This window comes from Zalophus californianus, chromosome 12, assembly GCF_009762305.2.
Source record: "Zalophus californianus isolate mZalCal1 chromosome 12, mZalCal1.pri.v2, whole genome shotgun sequence".
Taxonomy (NCBI): Eukaryota; Metazoa; Chordata; class Mammalia; order Carnivora; family Otariidae; genus Zalophus; species Zalophus californianus.
The window spans coordinates 52,326,127-52,352,444 of NC_045606.1; the positions used below are offsets into that span (position 1 = coordinate 52,326,127).

A 26,318-nucleotide genomic window follows, 5' to 3' on the forward strand; every position below is an offset into this window, starting at 1 on the left:
AGTGGCCCTCAAATAAGACCATTTATGTCACAGGTCATTTTGGGGGCAAGAAAACTTTCTAAGAATGGACTTGTCCTTCTTTTTCTAGTTCCTCTGGGCATAACAGGAATTGGCTAGTGAAAATTAAGAGAACACTAAAGAATGCAGAGGTAGCAGATAAAAGTAGCAACCACTACTGAGGTTGACATAGAGACCCAAGGAAGAGTCCTCATTCTTCTCCCCCAAAAAGGCTGAGATTCATGCCTTACTTCAGAGGGCACAGCTTTGGTTCACTGGATGGCAGAGAAGTTGCTAAGGTACCTCACTGGTGGAGTTTGCTGGAAATCTGTCCTGATGCCAGAACTTATTAGGTTCCAGCAGAAGCTATGGGGCACTGTTGGAACCAGAAGCTGGAGAGGTTGCCCTCTGCAGACATTTGTGACCTGGCTAAACCACAGGCTGATGCTGTCTGGGTCCCCTGGTTACATCTCTCCTGGCCAAGCCAAGAACTGGAGAAAGCAGTTTGTGGCCAAACATAGGAGAAAACTGTACTGAGCAGGCACCTACTCTGACAAAACTGCAAGCAGAGCAGCAGAGAGAAAAGCTTATCCTGGAGGAGCCTTCCCAGGAAGCCACCCCAGAAAGAACAGGAAGAAAAATTCCCTCCTCCTGCAGTGTTTTTCCAGTACCCTCAACAGACAGGGCTTGACATCTTCTTAACTGGTAGAGGAAAAATGTTTATAAGGCAAAAGGGTGGATTTGGACCCAAGAGGTAATAAATCAGTAACCAAGAGAGAGATGGTATTATTTTAAATAGAGGGAATAACTAATATAATGGCCTGGAGTTGAGGGTCACAGTGACTAAGAAGAGAGGTATGGGCAGAGAGTTGTGTGAGATACTCAGGGACCAGATCTTGTAGTACCTTGTAGACCACAATAACAGTTTTAGATTTTCTTACTCTAACAGAAAGTTATCAGGGGTTTTTAACCAGTGGTCCACGACCTACAGGAAAATCTGGATAGAATTCAAAGGCAACTATCCTGAATATAAAAAAAATCGTAACTTTTTTTCCCACCTATTGTTGATAAAAAATTAATTTAATTATGAATATGAACAACAAACTACATTAGTATTACCAGTGCCTATGATGTCACCAGTGAAAATCACAGAAATTTTTTTAAAAGATTTACTCATTTATTAGAGAGAGTGCACATGAGCGGGGGAATAGCAGAGAGAGAGAGAGAGAATCTCAAGCAGACTCCCCACTGAGCTCAGAGCCGATGTTGGGCTTGATCTCACGACTCTGAGATCATGACCTGAGCCCAAATCAAGAGTCAGATGCTTAACCGACTGAGCCACCCAGGCACCCCTAAAAATCACAGAAATTTTGATATCACATTATAGTTGTTATAGATATGTTAGAATATCTTCACACTTATCACTATTATATCTTGTTATTTAATGTGCTAATAATGAAGCACAACCATAACTACCACAACTTTGAATTTTTTGTTAAATATTTTGAATACTATATTTCAATTAATTGGTTTTCTTTGAGACCTATGGATTATTTAGCACATTGTTATAAATTCTTCTGGTAAGGAATCCTCAGACTTCACCAGTCTTCCAAAGGGGTTCATGACACAAAGCAGGTTGAGAACTGTTGCATTAAGAGAATCTTATTCAGAAGAGTGCATGTACTGATTTATCTGATTTGGCTGCTGTGTGGAGAATGGTATTTGGGAACCAGGGTGGGATCAAGGAGAACAGGGCAGGGAAGAGATGATGGTGGTTAAGTAATGGACCCGATGGATCTGATTAAAGCTCTCTAATGAGAAATAAATTATAGATGGAGAAGCAGCTAGGATAGGAAAAATTTTAATTCAGGTTGAAAAGCAGTAGCCAACAAAGGAGCCTAAAGAATGACTGGAAAATAAAAGGAAAGCCAAGAAAGTGTAGTATCATAGAAGCTGATGAAGAAAAGTGTTACAGCTTTAGGAAACAAACTGAGGGTTACTGGAGGGGAGGGGGCTGGGAGAGGGGTAAATGGGTGTTGGGCATCAAGGAGGGCACATGATATAATAATGAGCACTGGGTGTTATATGCAACTGATGAATCACTGAACTCTAACTCTGAAACTAATAATACACTAAATGATAATTAATTGAATTTAAATAAAATAACCTTTTAAAAAATAAATAAAAAATGTAATTTCCCCTTGTTTCCTAAAAAATAAATAATAAAAAAAGAGGAAGAGATCATTTGTGTCAATTGCTGTGAAAACCAGATGAAATTAGAGATTTCTGCTTCCAGCCAAGGTAGGTTAACAGGGACTGGATTTACCTTTCTGCTTGAAACACCTAAAAACGAAACAACACATGTGAAACAGTTTTCTAACATTGGACATCAGGCAGAACAAGATCGTGATCCCTGAGGAAAGGGAAACAAATGAGGAGAATTTTATCATTGGTCCATGTTACTGCCTGGGTTGTTTCTAAGCCTCAGAGCTAGAAGGGAAACACATGCAGGACACAGGAAGCCAAATTAGGGAGCATCCTCAGAGCAAAGAACGAAGAGAGAACTGGTCAGAGTTCCAGAGATCTCCATAGGTTCTCCATTGAGTCTTCATCTGAGTACTGATCAGCCCATTTATTGAGAAAACTTCCAAAGACAGAGGAAAGATCTACCAGAAAGAATGAAAGGAATAATCCTTTCACAAAGGCTCACAAAGGGTCAGGAGTAGTTCTTATTCTTTTTTAAGTTTTTATTTTAAAACTGTCTCAAAACAGTTTTATTAAAACTGTTCCAGTTAGGGCGCCCGGGTGGCTCAGTTGGTTAGGCGACTGCCTTCGGCTCAGGTCATGATCCTGGAGTCCCGGGATCGAGTCCCACATCGGACTCCCTGCTCAGCGGGGAGTCTGCTTCTCCCTCTGACCTTACCCCCTCTCATGTACTGTCTCTCTCATTCTCTCTCTCAAATAAATAAATAAAATCTTTAAAAAAAAAAAAAACTGTTCCAGTTAGTTAACATACAGTGTTATATTAGTTTCAAGTGTACAATATAGTGATTTAACACTTCCATACATCACCTGGTACTCATCAGGACAAGAGCACTCCTTAATCCCCATCACCTATTTAACCCATCCCTCCCCTCTGGTAACCACCAGTTTAATAGTAATTCTTATTAAATGAGCCAGAGTGAGCAGTTTCTAAATTCATGGGTTGTAGAGTTGGATATTAAGGAAAATATTACCCTGGGAGGTGGGGTGGGAGGGGTAGAAATAGCCCCATTCTAAATGCAGCTCTGAACCCAACTAACAAAACCTAAAAGCAAACATCAAAAGGATCAAACTATTTCCAAGTAATTTAAATGTGTTCCAGTACAAAGCTCAATAATATATATAAGAATTCAAAAGTCCTGGGGCACCTGGCTAGCTCAGTTGGTAGAGCATACAACTCCTGTTTTTAGGGTTGTAATTCAAGCCCCATGTTTGATGTAGAGATTACTTAAAAAAATAAAATCTTTGGGGTGCCTGGGTGGCTCAGTTGGTTAAGTGCCTGACTTTGGCTCAGGTCATGATCTTGGGGTTCTGGGATAGAGCCCTGCGCTGGGTTCCTCACTCAGCAACAAGTCTCCTTAAAAAAAAAAAAGAATTCAAAAAAACCCAGTGAGTAAAATTTAGTGTCTGGCATCTAATCAAAAATCACCAGACAAGTAAAGAAGCAGGAAAATAGTTCCCAAAATGAAGAGTAACTGAATCAATAGAAATAGACCCAGAAATGACACACTTGGTAGAATTAGTAGGAACAGTAAACAGTTATTATAACTGTATTTCATATGTTCCCAAAGGAAAGGCAAAAACATTTGAATAAACAATGACTCTTAACTATAGAGAACAAATTGATGGTTACCAGGGAGGCGATGGGGGGGTGGATTAAATAGGTGATGGGGATTAAGGAGTGCACGTGTCATGATGAGCACCAGGTGATGGATGGAAGTGTTGAAACACTATATTGTACACCTGAAACTAATATTACACTGTATGTTAACCAACTGGAATTTAAATTAAAACTTTTAAAAAAATAACATTTTAAAAAAATATATGATATGAGACTTAAAGTAGTATTGAGAAAGAAATTTATACAACTAAACACCTATATTATATAAAAAGGAAAGACCTCAAATTAATAAAGTTACCCCTTAAGAGACTAGAAGGAAGAAAATCATAATGAAAAAAAATTAATGAAATCCAAAGCTGGTTCTTTGAGAGCATCAATAAACTGAAAAACCACTGGACTGACTAAACAAGTTAAGAAAAAACACACAAATTACCAATATCAAGAATGAGAGTGGCGACATCATTACAGGCTCTACAGATATTAAAAGAATAATAAGATAATCTTATGAAAACATTTAAGCAAATAAATCCTACAACTCAGATGAAATGGACAAATTCTTTGAAAGGCACAAACTACCAAAGCCCACTCAAGAATAAATTAATTAAAAAAGAATAATAGCTTGAATAATCTACATCTGCTCAAAGGAAATTGAATCTGTAGTGAAAACATTTTCCTTAAAGAAAACTTCAGGTCCAGTTGGCTTAACTGGTGAATTCTACCGAACAGAAAATTGAAGAGAAAGGAGCTCCTATTCTATGAGACCAACATTACTCTGGTATCAAAATTACCAAAGATGTTACAAGGAAACAAAATTATAGATAAATATCCAACAATGAACATAGATGGAAAAATTCTTAACAAAATTTTGGTAAATCTAATGAACACTATATAAAAAAAATAATACATCATCACCAAGTAGGATTTATCTAAGAAGTACAAGTTTGGTTTAACATTAAGAAATTGATGTAATTCCTCTTATTAAAAAAATTAAAAGAAAAAACTAATCATCTCAATCAATGCAGAAAATTCATTTGACAAAATGCACTGTCTATTCCTGATAACTCTCAGCAAACTAGGGATTGAAAGAAATTGTCTCAACCTGATAAAGGGCAACAACAAAAGATCTACAGCTAATATCATTCTCAACGGTGAAAGACTAAGATCAAGAACAAGGCAAGATGTACACTTCCCACCACTTTTAATCAACATTGTGCCAAGTTCCAGCCTATGCAATAAGGCCAGAAAATGAAAAGAATCCAGATAGGAAAGAAAGATATAAAAATGTCTTTATTCAAAGATAACATGATTATTTATGTAAACAATCCTATGGAATGCACCCCAAAAAAGGCACTAAAACAGGTAATTGAGCTTAGCAAGGTTGCAGAATACATGATCAATATACAAAAATAAAAAATAGGAATTGAAATTTTAAAAATAATGTCATATACAGTAGTATCAAAAATATGAAATACTTGGGGATAAATTTGATAAAAAATTATAAGATCCACACACTGAAATATATAAAATATCACAAAGAAAAATGAAAGGAGAGCTAAATAAATTGAGGAATATACCATGTATATCAAGAGTAAGAATGAATAAGAAGATTCAATATCATTGAGATGTCAGTTCTCCTCAAGCTGATCTACAGGTTCAAGGCAATACCAATCAATATTTCAGCAGGCTTTTTTGTAAAATTTGACGAACTGCTTCTGAATGGAAAATCAAAAGGAAAAAATAAGCAAAACAACTTTGAAAAAGAACAAAGTTGGAAGATTTGTACTACCTAATTTCAATTCTTAGTATACAGCTATAGTAATCAAAATAAAATGCCACTAGCACAAAAATAAACAAATAGATCAATAGAGCAGAATAGAGTTAAGAAATAGACCCACACATATATGTTTAATTATATTTAGATCAAAGTCCAAAGGCAATTCAATAGTGAATGTATAGTCTTTTCAAGAAATGATGCCATACCTCTATACAACTATATACAGAATAATCATCCTCAATCCATACCTCAGATCACAGATAAAAATCAACTCAAAATGGATTACGGAGCTTGCTATAAAACCTAAAGTTAGAAAACTTCCATTAGAAAATCTTTGTGACTTTGAATTTAGCAAAGATTTCCTAGATACAACACCAAAAGCACAATTTATAAAAGAGAAAAAAATTACAAATTAAACTTCACCAAAATCAAGACCTTTGCTATTTGTAAAACACTTTTAAGAGATGAAAAGATAGGCCATAATCTGGGAGAAAATATATGTAAGTCACATATCTGATAAAGGATTTGTGTCCAAAATATCCAGAGAACTCCCAAAGCACAATAAGAATACCAGCAATCCAAATGAAAAATGGACAAAAGATTTGAATAGACATTTTGCCAAAGAAGATGTGCATATGGGAAACAAGCATACAAAAAGATGCCAAACGTCATTAGTCATTAGTGCAAATTAAACTTGTAATTGAGATATCATGACACACCTAATAGAATGGTGAAATCTAAAAAGACTGACTCTAGTAAGTGTTGGCAATGATGTCAAGCCACCAGTACTCCACATTTTGCTGGTGGGAATATGAAATGGTAAACTCATTTTGGGAAGCAGTTTGGCAATTTCTTAAAAAGTTGAACATACACCTACTACCTGGTCCAGCCATTCTATCTCTAGGTATTTACCTGAGAGAAATGAAAGCATATGTCCACAAAAAGTCTTGAATTTGAATATCCATAGCAGTGTTATTTGTAATAGCCAAATTCATGTCAACAGGTGAATGGATATATAAATTTTGGCATATCCATACAATGGAAAACTGCTCAGCAGTAAAAATGAATGAAATGTTAATTTATACAATATTATGAATAAATCTCAAAGTAATTATGTTGAACAAAAGAAGCAGATGAAAAAGAATACACACTTTATGATTTCATTTATATAAATTTTTAGAAAATGCAAAATAATCTGTAGTGACAGAAAGCATGTCAGTGATTGTAGGGGAAGAGGATTGGCAGCTGAGAGGTGTGGGAGAGGGGGATTACAAAAGGCAGTAGAAAATTTTGGAGGTAATGGATATGCTCATTATCTAATGGTTTCATGGGTGTATAGTTATATCTAAACTTACCAAGTTGTACATTTTAAATATATAGTTTGTTGTATGAAAACAGTAATAATTCATTATGGCTCTAAAATATATGAAATTTAAAATTCTTTAGGAGGGTTTGTTTTTTAACTTTTTAAAGATTATTTATTTATTTATTTATTTATTTATTTATTTATTTATTTATTTATTTATTTTAGAGAGAGAGAGAGCAGCAGCAGGAGGAGGGCCAGCGGGAGGGGAAGAAGGAGATAATCTCAAGCAGACTTTCCCCTGAGCACAGAGCCAGATGCAGGGCTTGATCTCACAAACCTGAGATCATGACCTATGCCAAAATCAAGAGTCAGACTCTTAACTGACTAAGCCACCCAGGCGCCCGGTTTTTAATTTTTTAAAGCCCTTTTGTATCTCTTTACAAAATATCTATAATTTCATATATTTTTATATCAGATTCTCTTAAAACATGCTATAACCTGAAACATATTTAGGGAGCACAGAAACTTTCATGATCTTACTGAAATTTTTCATTTTGTTTTTGTCTTACTTTATCCTTTTCTATCTTTATAACATTAAGTAATACCCATTTCTTTAACCTGCTATTGTATATTTTTCCAAAGACAAAAGGATACATTATTTTGTAGGAGTGAGATAGCCTACCTATATTTACTGTCTCTAATTTACTGTTGTTATGTCCTGGGACACACTAAGTCTTAGTTTCATTACAAAATGAGGTAATTTTATAAAAACTTTGACAGAAAATCTCTGCTCAGTGCTTGACAAAGAGTTGGTATGCAACTTTTTAAATTTCTGTATATTCTTTTGAACAGTCACCTAACTGAAAAGTAAGACTTTTTGTGATGATGATCTTCAGAAAACTTCAGAAGGAAAGATAATAGTCAAATTATTAAGTAACCCAATATAACTGTGGTTTACCCATCCTGAAAATAGACTATGAAGACTTTAGAATTTTAAAAGTTCTATTGTTCAAACAATAGGGTTTACATTACAGTTGCCAGACTAGTATTAAAGCAAGAATTACAACTATTTTGTAGTCATTCCTGAAGAATTCTCTTATTAGGTTCATAAATGTCATTACTTCAAGAGTGAATGTCAAGAGGAAGTTTTAATATATGAAATGCCTAGTAGTTTGCTGTCTACTAGTCAAAGTAATTACTCACAACAAAGTTATTCACAAGATTTTTTTAGGTTTCTGAAATAAATCCACTACATATGTTTACAAGAGCAAGGAGAAATCATTATCATATTATTTATCCTCTGATCATCATGACTGCTATCTCCCCATTCACCCTCCACACATCCCAGAAAGAGCTGACAGATACCAAAATAGTTACTTGCATTTTGCTTTCTCTGTATAAGACCTGGGATTTTTGCACAATATAATCCTTCCTCTATAATAATACCGAGTTAAACTTAATTCTAAAAATAATCCGATGGGTGCCTGGGTGGCTCAGTTGGTTAAGAGGCTGCCTTCATCTCAGGTCATGATCCCAGGGTCCTGGGATTGAGCCCCACATCGGGCTCCCTACTCCGTGGGGAGTCTGCTTCTCCCTCTCCCCCGCTTGTGCTCTCCCCTGCTTGTGTTCTCTCTCTCTCTCTCAAATAAATAAAATATTTAAAAAATTAATAAAAATAATCTGAGACTATAGGAGCTGATATCATCCCCCTTGGAGAGATGAAGAAACTGAGGCTTGGTGATTTAAAGTAATATGCTCAGATATTGCAGAATTTTACTTGTGAATGGGAACCCCAAAACAAGCTTTAAACTAAGATATTAGAAAAAATGTTTCTGAAAATAAGTCATGAAACTGGAAAACTTTCAAGCTTGAAATGCTAGTAAAATTTTTACTTTCGGTCTATGCTTAGTTCCTTTTGTCTTATCCTAGGGTATAATATTCCATCTAGGAATAAAGAAAATATGCCTATCATTTCTTCTGAGAGTATTAGCTGTCAGAATTTGAGTTAATCTGTACTTTTTAAATGACAGTAACAGTGAAATACCAAAAGGATAAATTGCACAAATAGTCGCTTTGGGGTAAGATTTACATGTTGAGGACATCAAGTCATGTGGGTGGTGAAATTTTTCTAAGAAATATTCTACATTTACTCTGCCACCTATTATATTTGATATTTTACATTACAAATCTGTTTAAAATTGGCTAACTTCTCTAGGTTCCATTATGCTCTCAAACTGGGGTTTTAACCAAAGTATTTTATTCATAGACAAGTCTTCCTGAAGTTTCTCTGTTTAAAATTTTTAAATTAATCAAGTCTGAATGGCTTTCTGTGGTTCTGGGGACATTGGCTGCTGTTCTAAATGGAACTGTTCATCCAGTATTTTCCATCATCTTTGCAAAAATCATAACTGTAAGTAAGGCTAATTTGCTAATATTTTTAACAATTTTAAACAAAATATAGTCTGAGAGAACAGACCTGTTGTACTTTGACCCAGCAGTGGGGAAATTGGGACTTGCAGTGGGTCACCCATAGTGTAGGATCCATGATAGGAAGGTTAACAAACGTTCTCAGGGGATAAGCCAGCCTCTATTGTGAAGTCTTGGCTGGGCCTTGTTGACTGGGCAATCAGTAAAGAAATTACTTTGTTTTCTAATTTTGACTCCAGTGCTGTATCAGCATTCCAAAGCACTGAAGCAATAAAATAGACAAATACAACTACTCTTCTTTCAACTAGTCCGAACAATGGCCGTTTTTTATTACCAGCCAGCTCAAGGAGAGGAAATAACAAGAGCTTGGGATTGTGCCAAGGGACTCAGGAGAGCTGATGGATTCAAGAACACAGTCACGTTAAGTCTTCAGTCTCCCAGATTTGCACAGCTACGCTTTGTCAACATAGATGCCAATATATGTATAATTACTAATCTTAGGAACAATTTCTAGGGACATGTATAAAGGTCTCACATTACATTTAAAGTACATTTAAGTACATTGTACTTTAGTACATTTAGTACATAAATAGAAGAATATTAAGAAACTTAAGTTATTAGCAATTATTAGAAATAGTAATTCAAACAAACTGGTGATTTCTTTGAAAATATACTGCGATAATAATAGCAGATAGAAGACTCATTGTCTGATCTCATATTTACATAGCTTAAGTGAGAAATTTGACAGCAAGTCATTTTTTATCATGTGTAATGAACATAGTGGATAGAATAATGGTGCACTTATTTTCCCCCAAAATGTATATATAATCTTATTCTTATGTTGAAATCCATTCAAAATTCCTGATAGACATTGCAGTTTTTTATTTCTTTTAGATTTTCTTCCAATCACCTGATAAAAAAATCTATTCCTTTTCAGATGTTTGAAAATGATGATAAAACCACATTAAAGCATGATGCTGAGATATATTCCATGATATTTGTCATTTTGGGTGTTATTTGCTTTGTTAGTTATTTCATTCAGGTAAGCTTTTAATGAATTAAACAATCTTGAACATGATTATTTTTTATGTCATCCTCTCTGAGTTAAAAATAACAATATAATAAATAAAATATAAATAAGTAAATGTAGTGACTAAATGTTACAAAGAAATAGAAAAGAGAATTAAGAATAAATACAGATTTTCTTTTTGTTTTCCAGGGATTATTTTATGGCAGAGCAGGGGAAATTTTAACTATGAGATTAAGACATTTGGCATTTAAAGCCATGTTGTATCAGGTCAGTGTTTAGTTGATTTTTTATTTTATTTAAAATGTATTTTTAAATATTCCAACTTGTAGTTTTTCAAGTCAATTTCTTGACACAATCTTTCCTTTGATCCCTTAAGACCATGCTCTTTGTGTTCTAAGCAGCATCTAACATCAGAGTTCTTACAGTATATTTTTCTAACAGGAGCAAGTTCAAAATTGTTTGAAAATAGAAAACAGAATTCCTTTCTCCTTGTATTTATCTTGACAAATCCTTTTTTTAAATGTATAATGTAGTGTTTTAGGATCAGATTGAAAGGTCATATAAAACCTGAGAAGAATTAAGAGCTACAATATCTCAGGGAACATATTTTAAAAGGAGGAGGTAATTCTTCTAGGTCTCGTCCATGTGCATAACTTAAGTTTTTTCACTCCATGCTTCTGAAAGCAGCCAATCTCTCTGTCCTCATCAGAAAAGTCCTGAATTGAGGCAGGTTGGCCTGCCATACACAGATGATCAATGCCACCTGTGAAATAAGTAAAACTAGGTAGATCAAGTAGTAATCTTAAGAAGTGAATCTTGGGGGCAAGTGGCAGGAATGTCTGAGATCGGCACTTCTAAAATTCTTTCAGGAGGCTGCGTTCCCTGTATTGGGTTCCCTGAAAGCTAATATTCATTCGGAGCCCTTTACCATACGTTCTGTCACCAAAGCTCCCTGTGCAGGAGGAAATAGCTTCCTGCCAAGGTCATTGCTTTTCAGAAATAGAATTACTGTCACTCCAGCTGAGTCGTCAAAGCCAGTTTTTACATCTTGTGATGTTTAGCAATAGTGCTCAGAGGGCTGCCTAGTAACAAAAGTACTTGGCCTTCTAAGAAGCCCCTGCCGGATCATGTGAGCATTGTGGAACCCAAAGTTGAGATACTGCCCACCACCCCCATCTCGGAACAGAAGGGTGGGAAGCCAGAGCCGCCTGCTATGCCACAGCCAGTACCCACAGCATAACAGGGTCTCTTTGGCAGCTGGACCTGGAGACTGGATTTTAATCCGTAAAGACCTTTAATAAAATCTTTGAGAAAGAAAAAAAAATCCTAGGCCTTTTTGCTTTCGGGGAACTACAAGCTACAAAATTCAGTAAAGCAAGTGCAAGTTTTCTCAGAGCAACTTGATGCTCTGAAGCAGTTGGGGCCTGACATTCTCTGCTCAAAAGTCTGTCAGAGATAATTGAAGACTCTCCTTAATCCAGAAAAACAAAAATATACTTGAGGGATCATAAAACCATTTAATGCCTGCACAACTCACTCAAGTTAAAGTTATACTTTAATTTTGTTTTTTATTTATGAACACTTCATATCCTTTACTCAAATATTTGATGGAATTAGGTAGGATTTTAATTAACTAATACTATATTTCACACTTATTGACAGTTTCTGCTCATTTTTGTTTTTCCACATTCAAGGAAATTTATTTTTTTCAATTTCCAGGAATTTTTGACAGTGTACCCTGAATGTCTGAATGTTTTGAACAAAAGAATATATATAACTTTTCCAAACACTGCTTTGAACTTTGTCTCTAGAGGTTCAGAGTGTGCTTTTGGTGGAGTCTCAAGCCCAGGAGCCAGTTTAACCAGTGGTTACTGTTAATCCAATATCGTGAAGGTTAATACTAGACATTAATGCTCTGCCTACCATTAGCTATGTAAATAGCTGGACAGTAACATTCTTGGATAAAGTAGCTTCTGCCCATAAGAATTCCCTGATTTATAAACGAGAAACTATGATCCTTCAAAAAACACACACATTCAAAGACACACACAGAAACTCTGAGCTATTCAGCAGATGTTATTAAATTTGCCCATAAATTCAACTCAGTCCCTTTTAGCTCATTGTTTGGTTGTCCTCTTCATGCTTTAGCATTCTTTTTGCTTCTTATCTTTGCTTTTTCAAATTGGGGAAAAAGAAGAGTAAGATATCGGGCCTTTTCTTTATAAATACCTTCCCAGTTTCAGTTTTGTCTATATTAAGGGACTCCTAATGTGTACTTTTGCCTAACTCTTATTACCTGGTTTTTGTCCTAAGACTTTTTAAGGCTTAGAAAGCATCCTGAAACTTGCACCGTTTTTTATAACTATTTTGAAACTTCGTTTGAGGTAGAGGTATTTATGGAATCAGGTGTGGTCTTTTTGCAGGTATAAAATCTGTATTTTATTTGATTACTTGACATCCTTCCAATTGAAAAGAATGTTCTCAGTGTTGCTGACTTCAATGGTTGAAAATAATTCATTGCTCAAAGCTAAATTTAATTTCTTAACGATAAATATTGACCTAAAGATCTGCTGGATTTCTGAACAGATATGTATTTTTGCCTATTTCTCTTTAAATTAGATTGGCTAGGGCTTCTTTGGGGGTCTCTAAATCATGAGATGATAGAATTAACGGTGATCACTAAGGGATTTCAAAAAGCTACCTCCAAAAGGATTTGAGGTAACAAGTCCTGAAGCAAGAGAAACAGGTAATGAGACTCAACTATAATGCTTCAGTTAAATGGGAGGTAGAACATGATAGTTGATTAAAAACTCTGGCATCTGGTTGCCTAAGTTCAAATCCTGGCCTCAGCACTTGCCAGCTATGTGGCCTTGAGCAAGTTATTTAATCCCTCAGTACCTTGGCTTCCTCATTTATAAAATATGGATAGTCATAGTATCTACCTCATACAGTTATGATGATTAATTGAGAAAATATGTACCAACTATGTATGCATCATAATGTTACTGTATTTTTTTACTTCTAGTATAATTATTGAATTATAGGGAAAAAATGGATTTACTAGTCTCAAAAAACCTGATAGTCTTACTTACAATCATTTTACCATCAGGAAAAGAAAAAGCAAGCTAATTTTTACTCAACACCAGCTATGTTCCAGAAACTCTAAGTGTTTTAGCATATATTGCCTACGCTGGAATACAGTCCCTGGAGTACACATTGCTGACTTATTGGAAAGTAATCTTGGACATCTTATTGATTGAACATAGATAATGACTAAGACTCGTCACATATATATCCTATGCCTAGTGTGTTATACAAGTTACTCTAGAATCAAGAATGTAATATTCCATAATAAATTATCCTTTCTAGATTTTTACTTTATAGTGTATCTAAAATTTCTTTGTGCATTCCATGCCATGTTGAAATATAGAAATAATTAGAAAATGTAAAGTTTATCTTACTTTTTTTGAGTATACAATAAAAAAAAAAACAGGTAATGTCTTCCAGTTCAAGAATGCTATAATTATTATCATTGCTGATGTGTGTTCACAGTATGTTAGGCTCTTGAATTGTGTTTTCAAAATGATGATTGGTAGTGCAAATTGTGATCTCTATAGGATGCTCTTTGGGTAGCTTGGATCCTTAACTCTTTGGAACACTTTTCCAGTGCAGGGGCTGTCATTCTGAGGTTGTACTTCCAGAGTAGTGCTGTCATACTGAGGTTGTACCCACCCTCACTGTTGCCATATTCCTCCACGGGAGTTTTCTTCTCACATAACTGTGTGATTAATACACAGCCCTCATTCTGTTATGCTTCTGTTTACTTAGTTGGCAGAAACATGTAACCTGGGTGTCAGGGCCCTGGCTGAGTTATAAGCCAACAATTCTTTTACTCTTCACTTACTAAAAATAAGTCATTTTTCAGAGACAGGCTCCACATGATTTTAATCCACAAGAGATATAAGTGGTTTGAGTGAGTGGGAGGAAACATTCAATAGCTAATAAAAGGAAATCAGAATTCCTCAGGCTGAGAAGTGCTAAGATGTGCTATCTCTATTTTCTGTTGAAAATAAAATTGGCTATAACATTATCCTTTTTTTGCTTATATTTTTGACTTATCTCCTTCAGATCACATGATTCTTGGCCACAGGGGTTTTACATTGGCCTTTTTGCCTCTTTAGCCTCTCACAATGCCCCGTGCTTATAAGATCTAGGAAGTAATATGAAGTGTCAGGGAATATCTTGCCTATGTGGGTCTTAAAGAGAAGGAGATAGACTTTTTATCATTCATCAGTTTAGACAGAAAGGTTTGGAAATTTTTTTTTAATTTCAAGTTTTTATTTAAATTCTAGTTAGTTAACATACATGGTAAAATTGGTTTCAGGTGTAGAATTTAGTGATTAATCACTTACAACAGCCAGTGCTGATCACAAGTGCCCTCCCCAATACCCATCACTCATTTAGCCCATCCCCCACCCTCCATCAACCCTCAGTTTGTTCTCTATAGTTAAGAGTCTCTTACAGTTTGCTTCCTTCTCTCTTTTTTCCCCACGCCCTACGTTTATATGTTTTGTTTCTTAAATTCCATGAGTGAAATCATATGGTATTTATCTTTCTCTGACTTACTTCACTTAGTATAATATGCTGTAGCTCCATCCCCATCATTGCAAATGGCAATATTTCATTCTTTTTGATGGCTGAGTAATATTCCATTGTATATATATATATATATATATATATATATATATACCACATCTTCTTTATCAGTTCATCTGTTGATAGACATTTGGGCTCTTTCCATAATTTGCTATTGTTGATAATGCTGCTATAAACATCAGGGTGCATGTGCCCCTTACAATCAGTACTTTTGTGTTCTTTGGATAAACCTAGTAGTGTAATTGCTAGGTCATAGGGTAATTCTATTTTTAACTTTTTGAGGAAACTCCATGATGTTTTCCACAGTGGCATGCCCACCAACAGTGTAAGAGGGTTCCCCTTTCTCCACATCCTTGCCAACATCTGCTGTCTCCATTGTTGTTATTTTAGCCATTCCAACAGGTGTGAGGTGGTATCTTATTGTGGTTTTTATTTGTATTTCCCTGATAATGAGTGATGTTGAGCATCTTTTCATGTGTCTGTTAGCTATCTGTACTGTCTTCTTTGGAAAAAATGTCTGTTCGTGTCTTCTGCCCATTTCTTGACTGCATTATTTCTTTTGGGGGTGTTGAGTTTGATAAATTCATGATAGATTTTGGATACTAACCCTTTATCAGATATGTCATTTGCAAATACCTTCTCCCATTCCATAGGTTGTCTTTTAGTTTTGTTGATTGTTTCCTTCGCTGTGCAGAAGCTGAAGTCTCAATCATTCATTTTTGCTTTTGTTTTCCTTGTCTCCAGAGAAGTGTCTAGTAAGAAATTGCTACAGTCAATGTCAAAGAGGTTGCTGCCTCTGTTCTTCTCTAAGATTTTGATGGTGTCCTGTCTCACATTTAGGTCTTTCATCCATTTTGAATTTATTTTTGTGTATGGAGTAAGAAATTGTTTCAATTTCATTCTTCTGCATGTCTCTGTCCAGTTTTTCCAACACCATTTGTTGAAGAAACTTTTTTCCATTGGATATTCTTTTCTGCTTTGTCGAAGATTATTAGTTGACCATATGGTTGTGGGTCCATTTCTGGGTTTTCTTTTCTGTCCCACTGATCTATGTGTCTCTTTCTGTGCCAGTACTATTATTGTCTTGATGCCAGTACTATATTGTCTTGTAATACAGCTTGAAGTCTGGAATTGTGATGCCTCCAGCTTTGCTTTTATTTTTCAAGGTTGCTTTCGCTATTTAGGGTCTTTTGTGGTTCCATACAAATTTTAGAATTGTTTGTTCCTGGTCCATGAAAAATGCTGGTGGTATTTTGATAGAGATTGCTTTAAATGTATAGATTGCTTTGGATAATATAGACATTTTAGCAGTATTTGTTTTTGTTTGGAAATATTTCTAAATTGTTTTGTGCATTAACTTTTTAATAGTCTTCTCTTCACAAATTACTTGTGGAGTAAAATTACAACTTCCTTGGTGGTTCAAAGTGACCATTTTTGATGTTGATTATTGTACAGTATTGTAGCATTGGTAATGTTCCAAGCTACTGGGCTTACGTTCTTCATTTTGTATCTAAGTATGAATCTTTGTGAAGAAACAAAAGTCATTTGATCCATAGTATTTATAAGAATTAAATACCTGTGAGTGAGGGGGCAGGTAAATGCCTTCTGACTTATTACAACAGAATCACAAGTCAGAAAAGAATCTTTTTGATAACCATATGTTTCTTTGTTTTGTTTTGGTTTGTTTTTTTTTTTTCATAACCACATGTTAATTCTCCTTTTTCTCTAGGATATTTCCTGGTTTGATGATAAGGAAAACAGCACGGGAGCCTTGACAACAATATTAGCCATAGATATAGCACAAATCCAAGGAGTATGTATATTGCTTTCTTGGGGGTTGGTTTTTTTTTTTTTTTGCTTTTATTCTTAAATGATGTATGTATGCAGTGTGTATGTGTGCACATACACGTATCTGTACATATTTGTAAGCTATACTAAGATGACCCGCTTCCTTAAGGAGACCAGGTAAGTCTCAGGGCTAACTGGGAGCTCTCAATGAAAGATATAAGGAAGTCTTTCAGTTCAGGATATTTTTAACAACAAGAAAAAAAGATATTATTGAATCACTACATTGTATACCTGAAATTAATGTAACCTTGTATGTCAACTATATGGTCACATAAAAAATAATAAAAAGGGGGAAAAAAAGATTTAGCACATATAAGAGGATAACCAGAGGACTAAAGAAGATACCAAGAATGAGTTAAAGAGCTAAGAATTGAATAGTAAGACAAGAAAACATAGCCAAATGAAAACATACACATAATTTAGAAGTTTTAATAAAAGAAGAAAGTGTAGTTTTTCCTTCCAAGGATAGATTTGTCTTACCACAAAATAGAACAAGTTGGTTACATTTGTGAATATTCCCAAGCAGCCATAATGTCTTGCAAAACTAATTTTATGATGTAGAAAAAGCTCAAGGGGAAAAGTGGCATCATCTTCATTTCTTCCTGGAACTCCTTTTCATTATTTGGAAGGCAAGGTTCTAAATTTATTAGACAGAATTTAAATTTTAAAATAGGGCTGAGAAGATCCATTTTACTGGCATAAGTGGAAAAAATGATGAATAAAATTTCACTTAATAGTCAAGTAATGAGCATAGCATTAATCTTCCATAGCACAATAGAATTATCTGAATGACAATTTCTGTGTTTAGGAATTACAGGGTTCACTCCCTTAGGGAAAAATATCCCTATAATTCCAGTTGAATCTCCATTCCATAAAATTTGCTCCTTTTTTCTTATGTTCAGTTAGCCAGCATATAATACATCATAAGTTTTTGATGTACTGCTACTTTTTTCTTTACCATGCTGATATTTTTCTCTTACTACCTATCATTCAAATTTTTTAAAATTCCAGTGAAATAGGCATTCCTACTAGCAGCTATGTTAGACATGTATGACATCTTCTCTTTTATCAAGTATTTACTTCAGCCAAAAAAACAAATTAGAACTGAAAGACCAACATCACTCGCCTTACATTCATTAGTTGTTTTTAACAAATGGTGTTGTCTCTCATTGAGAAAAATTAATGAAAATATTTGTCAGCCTGATTACTTACAAGCATCTGGCTAATACCATTTGATCACTGGAAAGTTTCTTGTTGCAATTTGTAAATGTTGGTCTCATAACAATTTCTGGGCAAGTCAGATCATTTTCATTGAAAAGTAATAGCTAAAAATTAAATGGTTGAAATACTGATGGGAGATTTTAAAGCTGTCGAATTTAAAAAGCAAGACAAGCAAAGAAGTTTTCCAAGAGTGAGACTATGTCTACTGGCATGTAATTCACATAAACGCTTGCTTTGCAATATAAAGGCAGATTCATATCTAACTTGAATGAATACTATTTCTACTGAAGGAAGAATTATTTACAAATCCTATTTGTCTGCTATTTATTTTTTCACAAAAACACACTAGAGATGAATTAAGAAATACTAATTCGGGGTCATAGTTCCTATCTTTTCAACTTATGACATATTCCATCTCAATTTCTTCATCATGCAATTTCAGTTAAATTTTATTTTATCAAATGTATTAGGGTAAATGTTCAAAAAATCGCTCCCTAATAATAATAAATATTACTTTGAAACCTAAAAATTACTTTGAACTTTGAAACCTTTACTAATGGCCAAAAAACATATACACCCTTAGCCATTTTTAGAAATTGTGGTACTTTGAGAGTCATGAGAAAAACATGTTAGTGAAATAAACTCAGAACAACATGATTCCTGAAATACTCGATTGAATACAACCAATTTAACTGATACTATTTGAGCTCAAAGTAATGGTTTATTGTCATACATCTGTCAACAGACTATTTTCTATGTAATATATAGTGTTATTAAGGGTACAAAGCCATTTTAGATTCTTTGGAATACTAGGTTCCACAAAACTATAAAGTATTATTTCTGTATATTCTAGCAACCCCTTTTCATCACCCAAAAGTGTTACCTCATTTTTGTCCACAAGAAAGTGTGTTATTCATGCCGTAATGTACACTTGATATATACCACTGACAGATACAATGTTGGTTCCAAGAATTCTTCTTATCAGAACTATAATTATATTGTCCCAAGAAATCATAAAAATTTCATTTAATTCCAAGAGCCAGATAAATTGATTGGATTCTAGCCAGAGCTAGGATATCATTACTTGGACAAGGGTGACCTCATTTCCTGATTGAACTTTTTGACATGGGAAGTGTATAAAACAGTTTGATATTACTTGTGATTCAAACAATGTTAGTCATCATCAAAATGACTCTACCACAGTATAAGGTTGGCATATAATTGCTGTTTTGCCTTACCATTTTAGGTTGAATTCATTAAGAAACATTATCAAGTCTAAGCAAAAGCTAATATCCAGAGCAATAGTGGTTAAAGGGGATTCTTTTTGTAAAGGAAAATTTTAGTCTCAGCCCTGAACTCAGAATATTGCAGTGAAACTATCACTACTAAACCCTCAAACTGTTGTGTGGTAAGACAAGTCAAAATATCCAGCTTCCAATTTTGACAGAAATAGAAATAAAGATGGTTAAGTCTATAAGACCAAATGAACTTCATCATTGACCATAATTGTCCAATAATGTGTGATAAATTATTTTCCACAAAATACTTGTTGATAAGTAATACAGGGAATAAACCGAGTCTCTACACATCTTACATTTTCACAAACTTTGTAGATTTGTCCAAGTAAGCCTTTTTTTCTACTCCACAAATATTTTTATACCATTAGTTGTAATATATCTTAGCAGATTCCACTTCAGGTTATACTCACTTCCTTTTCATTTAACTTCTTAGAAAATATTATCACCTATAGTTGATCAACACAAACCATTTAGAGCAGCAAATTTTTTAGTCACTTCAGACTCAGCATTGGCTCCTCAGAAACCAACAACTGAGCAGTATCAGTAACATATGTCAATCCATCAAGAGCCAGGGAAAACTATTCAAAAAAATATACCTGGTTTTTGATTGACTATTGGTGATGCTGCAGTGTTGTCAACTTTCTGAGCAACTGTTCTCACCTAGGGGCTAATCGTCTGATACAGGTTTATGCTCGCTGAACACATTTCTTCCACTGCCGCAATTAAACATGATTTAGTTAACTCACGATTCGTAAATGATTTTCTTTGCTTAGCTAATGAATGAGCCACTCAAAAACTTACTTTGGTTTCAGCTTCATCTTCACTTTTTAGTTTTATGAAGAAATTCTACTAAAATGAGATATTCCATTTTAAATTTTCTAAGTCTTATGAATGTTGCTTTCCTGTAAATTAAGAATATTGTGATGAATGCTTAGTCTGGAAATGTTGACATATTTTGTATATTTGGTAGTACTATAGAATGTCATAATAAACACAACACTGTGGCATCTGATCAGAAAAAGTAATCCACAGTCCACTATGCCTTAAAAGTAGGACATTCAAGGTCTACTTTTCTCTTCCTTTCTTATTTTTAGATGATGGATATACAATGGTAATTTTTAAAACTAAGATAAAATGTCATAGTACAGCAATTCATGTGGCACTAAACATGCTGTCAAATTATAATTGCATCACAGATTTGTAGCACACTGAGAAGCAGTACAAAGTGAGGACAGTCGCACATATGGTTACTCTAGCAACTACTCAACACTATCATTATAATTCTAAGACAGCCACTCACAATAGGTAAAGAAAGGGCATGACTATGCTCCAGTAAAACTTTATGGACACTGAAATTTGCATTTGTAAAATTTTGATGTGGGTCTTCTTTATATGTTCCTTATCTCTTAACTTTTTGAATATATGTTATCTAGTAATAACTTTTATTGTCATTATCTACTAAGTCTAACATTTGTGTCAGTTCTGGATCAGTGTCAATTGATTGATTTTTATGCCATCATGGGTCCTGTTTTGCTTTTTTATATATCTAGTAAATTTTGACTAGATGTCACACATTGAGAATATAACATTTTTGGGTGCTGGATATTTTTGTATTTCTATAAACATTCTTGTTTTGTTCTGGGATTCAGTTAAGTTACCTGGAAACAGCTCAATCCTTTGGGTCTTAATTTTAAGGTTTGTTAGGCAGGACTAGAACCTACTACTGAGGAAAGACCCTTATATACTCTACCCAATGCTCTGAGGGCATGAGGGCATGAGGTTTTCCTCTGGCAGGTGTGACTGAGCACTATTCCCAGCCCTCACACAAGACTCTCAGCTGATATTCAAAGAAGACCCTCTGCAGATCTCCAGATTTCTCTTTCTGTGTACCTCTCCCTTCTCTGGTGTTCTGTCCTGTGAACTCTAGGTTCCTTAGCTGGCCCAGATTCTCAGTTTTGTCTACTTAATTTAGGGAGTCTGTTGGGCTCTGTCTCAGTTTGCTCACCCTACACTCCAGCCTGGACGCTCTTTCAAGGGCCAAACTGGAGCAGTCACTGGGCTCACCTTGTTTGTTTCCCATCTCTGCCCTTGTTTCATATGACAGGATAAATCCATTTCTTGTTATCCCAGAAGCAGAAATCTTATCATATGGAATTTTATTTTATTTCTACAATTGCATTCTGAGTTTTCTTCCATTTATTTTCTTATACTAGCCATTCCTCTTTGTACACTATAATTTTCTTATAAAATTTGTATTCTCAGGGTGCTCAGGTGGCACAGTTTGTTAAGCAGCCAACTTTTCGTTTCAGCTCAGGTTGTGCTCTCAGGGTTGTGAAACTGAGCCCAGCATTGGGCTCCGTGCTCAGCAGGGAGTCTGCTTGATACTCTCTCCCTCTCGTTCCACCGCACCCCCCTCCCACTCTCTCTCTATAAAATAAATAAAATCTTTTAAAAAAAAGTTGTATTATCTGCATTTAGCAAATTGCCATAGACATAGTAATAATCCATAAATTGTTATCTAAATAATTATTTAGTCATGACTTTCTGCTCTTAATTTCCAAGAAAAACTTGTATCTTTGTGCATGTTGCCAAAGAATCTAAGGAAGTTTAAATTTCCTGTGATTCCAGGGTATCTGGGTGGCTCAGTCAGTTAAGCGTCTGCTTTCGGCTCAGGTAATGATCCCAGGGTCCTGGGATCGAGCTCTACATTGGGCTCCTTACTCAGTAGGGAGCCTGCTTCTCCCTCTGCCTGCCACTCCCCCTGCTTGTGCTCTCTCTCTCTCTCTCTGTCAAATAAATAAATAAAATCTTAAAAAAAAATTCCTGTGATTCTAGTCCTAAATTCTTTCCAGAGGTACACTGTCCTCTAGGTCTTTAAGGCTATTTTCTGTTTTCCTTTAGTTCTTGTTGTATTTTTCAAGGCCAGATGTCTATTATTTTCTGTTAATTATTCCTGGAACAGGAAAAATATATTCAGATTCTTCTTATCCTACCACCATCACCAAAAGGCAGGGGGTGGGAGGAGAGGAACAAGTTAGTATATTCATTTGCTAGGGCTGCCATTATAAAGTACCACAGACTGGGTGGCTTATACAACAGTAATTTATTTCCTCGCAGTTCTGATTGTTAGAAGCCCAAGATCAAGGTGTCAGCAGGATTGGTTTCATTTGGGGGTCCTCTCTGCTTGTCTTATAGACAGCTATATTCTAGCTGTGTCCTCATATGGTCTTTCCCATGCAAGAGCACATGTCTGCATTCAAATTTCCATAACTTACATTGGAGTAGGGCTCACACTCGAGACCTCATTTTAACTTAATTACCTCCTTAAAGACCTCATTTCCAAATATAGTGACATTCTGAGGAACCAGGAGTCAGGACCACAACATATGAATTTGGGGTTAGAGAGAGACACAATTCATCCCATAACATACAATTTCATGTTTCTCCAGCATCATCCTTCAAATCTCAAGAGTCAGAGTGTAAGTCAGCATTAAGTAGCAAATGACAGTCCTATTTCAGCCTCATAGGTCTTAGAATTAGTGTATAATACCCTAAGACACTTAAAATAGTTTACCTGTCTGTCTTAGTTTTCATTATTTAATGGTTTGTTTGGTGTTTGCTCTTATTACTTGTTTTTACTTTTTTGGAATTTTCTTTTAGTGAGAAATAGGGAAATAGCAGATTACCAAATGAATCTTGAAGCTGAAGCCAGAAAAATATTTTAGGAAAAAGGCACAGCCTTGGGGGACACAGGGCTTTTTGTTGTTGTTATTTTTTTTAATTTTACTTATTTATTTGAGAGAGAGAGTGTGTGTGAGAGAGATCACAAGAAGGGGGGGAAGGGTAAAGGGAGAAGCAGACTCCCCGCTGAGCAGGGAGCCCGATATGCAGGATTTGATCCCAGGACCCCAGGATCATGACATGTGCCAAAGGCAGACCTTTAACGGACTGATCCACCCAAGTGCCCTATTGTTGTTATTTTAATGATGATACTAATTTGAGGGTACTTTAGTGAAATCTGATATAATCTTCTAGAGAAGCAATTTGATAATATCTATCAAGAATGTAAGAGTATATACCCTTTAATGTATAACTCTAGTCTAGGTATTTAACATTAAGAAATAAAAGATGAGCATGAAGATTTTGCACAGAAATGCTCATTACATCTTTATTTTTAATAGTGAAAAGTTGGAAGCAATCTAAATATTTTTTTAAAGATTTTATTTATTTGACAGAGACACAGCAAGAGAGGGAACACAAGCAGGGGGAGTGGGAGAGGGAGAAGCAGGCTTCCCACCAACATCGGGCTCCATCCCAGGACACTGGGACCATGACCTGAGCTGAAGACAGATGCTTAACGACTGAGCCACCCAGGCACCCCCTGAATATTTTCTGAAGACTATTTAATCACCCAGGTTAAAAGCTTGCAGCATAATGTAAAGGGATTAAAGCAGGATACAAAGCTAACTACACATAATAATCCTGACCTGAATGTGTATGTGTATTTGTCTGGAAGGATGTAAATTTTAACATTATCTAAACCTTTTCCAATGGTCATATTTTCAGGATCATAACAAATCTTTTAAAATGTGAATTGATATTGTTGTTGATTATAGCTATTTTTCTAGGTGAATGGAGTCTCGTTTTTTCATCTGAGCACTAAAGGAATTCAACATTTCAGTTTATTACTTATCATGTGTCCCACTGAAAGCTGATTCATAAGACATATAGTTCTCATAAAATAGTTATAAAGATATTTCTACTTATTTGGGATTCTTTTCAGAATTTCTTTTAAGTTACCTTATACCATGATGTTTCCAACTCCTTTTCAATATATCTTGATAATGCTCCTTTAAACCTCTGCTCAGTGAAACCAAATAAAATGCAGAAAATGGAATACAAGATACGATATCCAAAGTATACACCTTAATGGGGCGCCTTGCTGGCTCAATCGTTAAGCGTCTGCCTTCGGCTCGGGTCATGATCCCACGGTCCTGGAATCGAGCCCCGCATGGGGCTCCCTGCTCCGCGGGAAGTCTGCTTCTCCCTCTCCCACTCCCCCTGCTTGTGTTCCCTCTCTCACTGTGTCTTTCTGTCAAATAAATAAATAAAATCCTTTAAAAAAAAGTATACACCTTAATGAATAGTATCAATCATTCAATTCACTACTACGGTATAGTGACTAAGAGTGCCAGCCCCTCCATCAGTGTAGAAGAAAGGGGAATGTTGGGTTTTGGAGCCCACGTATGGTGAGTTGCTCATCCATGTGTGCTGGCAGCCTGGTGTGGGAAGGCCAAGCCAGAGCAGAAGGAGAAGGGTATCCATGCAGGGGAGAATCAGGGGCCGTGATATCAGATTGGTTACATATAGAGAGTTTGATCACATAAATCAATTAAAGAAAATGGGAACGAAGTTTCTCACTGTTGCAGAAGGGCATAACAAATATAAGAAGGAAGAAAATTGAAAATAACTTCATGGTGCTGGATTGTAATTGGCGGTATCGATGTGAATTCATGATTCATATAAGTAGAGAAATATATATTTCAGTTTGTGCCTGCATCTATACACACACACACATACACATTCCCCAGTTCTGTCCACTGATATGCTATTAATAATGAGCAGAACTAACACCATATATTGGACTTCTAAATAACATTATCCACCAAAAGGAACCAGGACTCCTTAGAGAAATGATAGATTCCAGGGGTAGAGCCTGCAGAATCTTTCTGTGTCAGAAAGTAAGGACATATTCAGAGAATGATAAGGACATGTCAAAGGACAACATTCAACATAGATAGACAAAGCAGGGCGCCTGGGTGGCTCAGTCCATTAAGCATCTGCCTTCGACTAAGGTCATGATCCCAGAGTCCTGGGATCCAGCCCCGTATCGCATTGGGCTACCTGCTCAGCAGGGAGCTTGCTTCTCCCTCCGCCACTCCCCCAGCTTGTGCGCTCTCTCTCTCTCTCTCTCTGTCAAATAAATAATCTTTTAAAAAATAAATAAGGTAGACAAAGCATAATGACTCCTTAGTAGAGGACAGTTTTTAAAGTATGGGTATTATTTAATTTCTAAGTACAGGTTCAAAGTAAAAATGTAAGTATAAATCCTAAAAAAGAAAGCCTGCCTTGTTTTGTAAGAAACTATAATAGGAATTCTTGTAAATTTAAAATTAATTGACTTTTTTTCCCCAAAATCTGTCTTATTATAGGCAACAGGTTCAAGGGTTGGTGTCTTAACACAAAATACAACTAACATGGGACTGTCAATTATCATTTCCTTCATATATGGATGGGAGATGACACTCTTGATTCTGAGTATTGCTCCAGTACTTGCTCTGACAGGAATGATTGAAACCACAGCTATGACTGGATTTGCCAATAAGGATAAGCAGCAACTTAAGCATGCTGGGAAGGTAAAATAAAGATTGTTACCATCATAACATTTTAAGAGGAAAACAATGAGAGTTCCCATTTTTTACAGTATGCTAACTTCCTTTCTTAGGTTATCTATAAAGTGGTGTATATGTATTGAAATGCATCAGACTAGTTTAGGATGGGGTATAGATATGCTATAGTAATAGGATTTGTGATTTAGAGTATAGGCTCTAGAGTCAAATTGGCTGAATTAGATTTCAGACTCTATCACTAACGAATGTGTGATATGAGCAAGTTATGTCAACCTTTCTGGACTTCAAGTTCTTCCTCTGTAAGAATAATAATAAGGAATAATAATAATACCACTTGCAGATTTTTCTGAGTATTACACAAAACACTTAGCATTATCATATGCAAGACACTTAGAATAGTGTCTGGAAGACACACAGTAAAGCCAGCCATATTACCATATCATGAGGGAAATGGCTAACATCATGATT

At 35.4% G+C, this 26,318-nt stretch overlaps 1 protein-coding gene across 5 annotated transcripts in view; it reads left to right on the forward strand.

The window, feature by feature from the left end:
• The window catches only part of ABCB5 (ATP binding cassette subfamily B member 5), a 116,336-nt gene that overhangs the window by 61,460 nt on the left and 28,558 nt on the right, over window positions 1-26,318 (forward strand). For all 5 annotated transcript variants that reach the window (XM_027573670.2, XM_027573665.2, XM_027573666.2 and 2 more), the window contains 5 exons: window positions 9,227-9,370; window positions 10,325-10,429; window positions 10,607-10,684; window positions 16,803-16,886; window positions 25,653-25,856. In XM_027573670.2, coding sequence (XP_027429471.2) covers window positions 9,227-9,370; window positions 10,325-10,429; window positions 10,607-10,684; window positions 16,803-16,886; window positions 25,653-25,856 — 615 coding nt within the window. The remainder of the gene's footprint in view (window positions 1-9,226; window positions 9,371-10,324; window positions 10,430-10,606; window positions 10,685-16,802; window positions 16,887-25,652; window positions 25,857-26,318) is intronic.